This window comes from Nanorana parkeri, unplaced genomic scaffold, assembly GCF_000935625.1.
Source record: "Nanorana parkeri isolate BGI_ZX_2015 unplaced genomic scaffold, ASM93562v1 scaffold295, whole genome shotgun sequence".
Taxonomy (NCBI): domain Eukaryota; kingdom Metazoa; phylum Chordata; class Amphibia; order Anura; family Dicroglossidae; genus Nanorana; species Nanorana parkeri.
This window is the reverse complement of record NW_017306563.1, coordinates 690,823-693,521: the sequence shown is the minus strand read 5'-3', so window position 1 is coordinate 693,521 and position 2,699 is coordinate 690,823. Positions and strand designations below refer to the sequence as shown.

Here is a 2,699-nt window from a genome sequence, read left to right as displayed (position 1 = left end):
TTAATATAGTAAAAAAATAAAACCCCCAGTGGTGAATAAATACCACCAAAAGAAAGCTCTATCTGTCCCCAAAAAAGGGTATAAAATTCATTTCAGTACAGCGCTGCATGACGGAATAAATGTCAGTTAAAGTACCGCAGCGCTGAATACTGAAAAATGGCATGGATGGGAAGGGGGTTTAACACCGCGGATGTCAACTGGTTAAATAGTGGTAATGTAACAATAAAACCATGCACCCAAAATGCCAATACTCTCCGGCAGTAAGAAGGTTGTACGGGGCCAATGGTGCAGCTACAGATGAAGACTTTGGACCCGGGCTCCAGCTGCCAGCAGGAAACTGACAGTAAGACCCTATTCATACCAGGGCAGCAGCGTTTCTGTGCATTTGACAGGTGTTTTCTGTTCACATGTAACAGCGTTTTAAAGGCGTGTTGTCAGCTTGGTTTCAGTTGTCCAATGAAAAGCAGTCTCAGCTGCAAGAACACGCTTTAAAAAAAAGCACGAAAAAACACGCTCATCAGCACGTTTCCATTGAAGTCTATGAAGCAAAACGAGCTGATAAGCCCCACAAAAGAAGCTCAAGGACTATTTTAAACAACAGGCTTATTTTTACACGCGATTCAGTGCGTTTGCGTGCAAAGGCCCCCCATAGGAATACATGGGATTTTGATTTGCATGCGGGCAAAAAATCGCGAGACAAAAGGTCCTGGTGTGAACTAGGCCTTAGGTAAAGTGTGCGGAACCATGCACATCAGGGTGACACATGGAAATGACAGTGTTGGCGAAGAGCACGGGGACACTTCTACATGCGATTGTGCACCAGGGCCAATTCACAAAGCAAACACACTGAGATCAGTATAATTCTTCTCACGCCTGTCCCTATAATGGAGGCAGCATCTCTTTGGGTCCCGTGGGGGAGGATTTGGACAGCAGGCAACCTTTCTTGCCAGAACATCCCAGGTTGCTAAGAGCTCTTAGTAACCTGTGACACTCTAGCCGGCATCCTGCCCAGCTCCCAGTGACATCAGTAAGCAGGGCGGGACGCCGGAGCCAGAGGTTATGTTCACCACCAGCACTGGATTTGTACCTATACAAACCGCCACTCCAGCCAAAGGTTACATCAGGATAGGGCTTAAGGGCATGTTCACACCAGATGCAGTGCGTTCCAGCCCGATTCTGGCGGGAACGCACTGCATCACATTGCGACCGGCTCACTTTATTGCCGGGTAGGAGGGGCCGTCTATTGAAGTGAATGGCACCGTAGCCACGCCCTCCGGCCGCAAAGCACATTGTGCCTGAGGTCCGGTGCGATCATAATAGTGCTTGCAGCATTTTGATCGCAACGCACCGGACCGCAGGCACAATGTGCCTTGTGATCCCGTGCGGGCGATTGCATTGCGGCCTGAGGGCGTGGCTACAGTGCCATTCACTTCAATTGACCGCCACGCCCAGCAAAAAAGTGAGCCTGCCGCGATGCAGTGCGTTACCGCCAGAATCGGGCTGGAATGCACTGCATCTGGTGTGAACGTACCCTGAGACCTACCTTGGGCGCAGACAGTTGGCGGGCACACACACTTTTTTCCCCTCACAGTGTTGGATAGAATAGGGAACAAGCAATAAGAACTGAGGGTTTTTTCCCCCTATATCCCTTTGGGGGTGGGGGAATTTCCCTTTACTTCTGTCCAGGACACCACACAGGAAATTAGAGGTAATCTCTCCAAAAGGTGTCCCCATTGGAAGATTTTTCCCTCACCACCTGCTCTTGTGAAAACTGTAAAATTTTAAGTGACCTAACATTCTTTGTCCCTAGGAGTGAGCTCTGGGTGAGCCTACTCAGAGAGTCAGCATAAAGGGGGTCATCTAAAAGGGGACACTTCCTCTCAGAACTTAAGAGGAGAGTTCCATCACATTGGAAAGGTATCCTCATACTTCCTGTTGAGTCTACAGGACAGGAAGTGAAAGGAAATCTCCCTAGTGGGACACAGAAAAGAAAAAAAGAAAAAAGCGGACAGCGTTTTAACTGTCCAAAAAAATAAAAAAATAAATGGTTTAGATACCTTGTATATTGAGGAGACTTCACATGGTCTCTTTACTGAACCTGTGTGGCCTCTATTAGCTATCACATTCACTGTGCATGCCATCTATTTGTATGACCAGAAGAATGACAATGTAACAAGCCTGCACGGTGCAGGGAGGCCTGTCGCTGCTGTGAGCCGTCATACTGCCATGCCAGCAAGCAGGGCATTCTGGGACTTGTAGTACAGCAGCTGGAGGCTCACACTCTATATCTGCTCCGACGGCCAATAAAAGAAAAGCCCCACCAGCCCACAATTCATTGAATGCCATGTACACTCGTCTACTCACTCGCTGCCATGTTGTCCGCTCCCCCTCACAGCCTCCTCCGCCCCTTCCTAACACTATTTCCGGCGTTTGCCGGGGGTACGCGTAGACTAGGCGGAATAGGGGGTGACAGCAGTAGAAGTCGAGCTTTATGTTACACGGAATGACATGTTAAGCCACCATGTACCAATACTGCCAATATTATACGTCCTTTCACGACTTTTGTTTTCACTAATGCCCAGAGAAGCTGACGCACCGCCACTGTGTGTGACCTACTCAGCCAGGCTCCCCCTTTTTAGGTCGGCGAATGGTAGGCGCCAAGAAAAGGGCGTGGACGCGACGTGCATGTGTCTGTGTTT

The 2,699-nt window shown here is 49.1% G+C and overlaps 1 protein-coding gene across 2 annotated transcripts in view; it reads right to left on the bottom strand.

The window, feature by feature from the left end:
* The window catches only part of RPN2 (ribophorin II), a 32,764-nt gene extending 30,344 nt beyond the window's left edge, over positions 1-2,420 (bottom strand). For both annotated transcript variants that reach the window (XM_018557688.1, XM_018557689.1), the window contains exon 1: positions 2,365-2,420. In XM_018557688.1, the coding sequence (XP_018413190.1) occupies positions 2,365-2,374 (10 nt within the window). In that variant the 5' untranslated portion in view covers positions 2,375-2,420. The remainder of the gene's footprint in view (positions 1-2,364) is intronic.
* Positions 2,421-2,699: the final 279 nt, after the last annotated feature.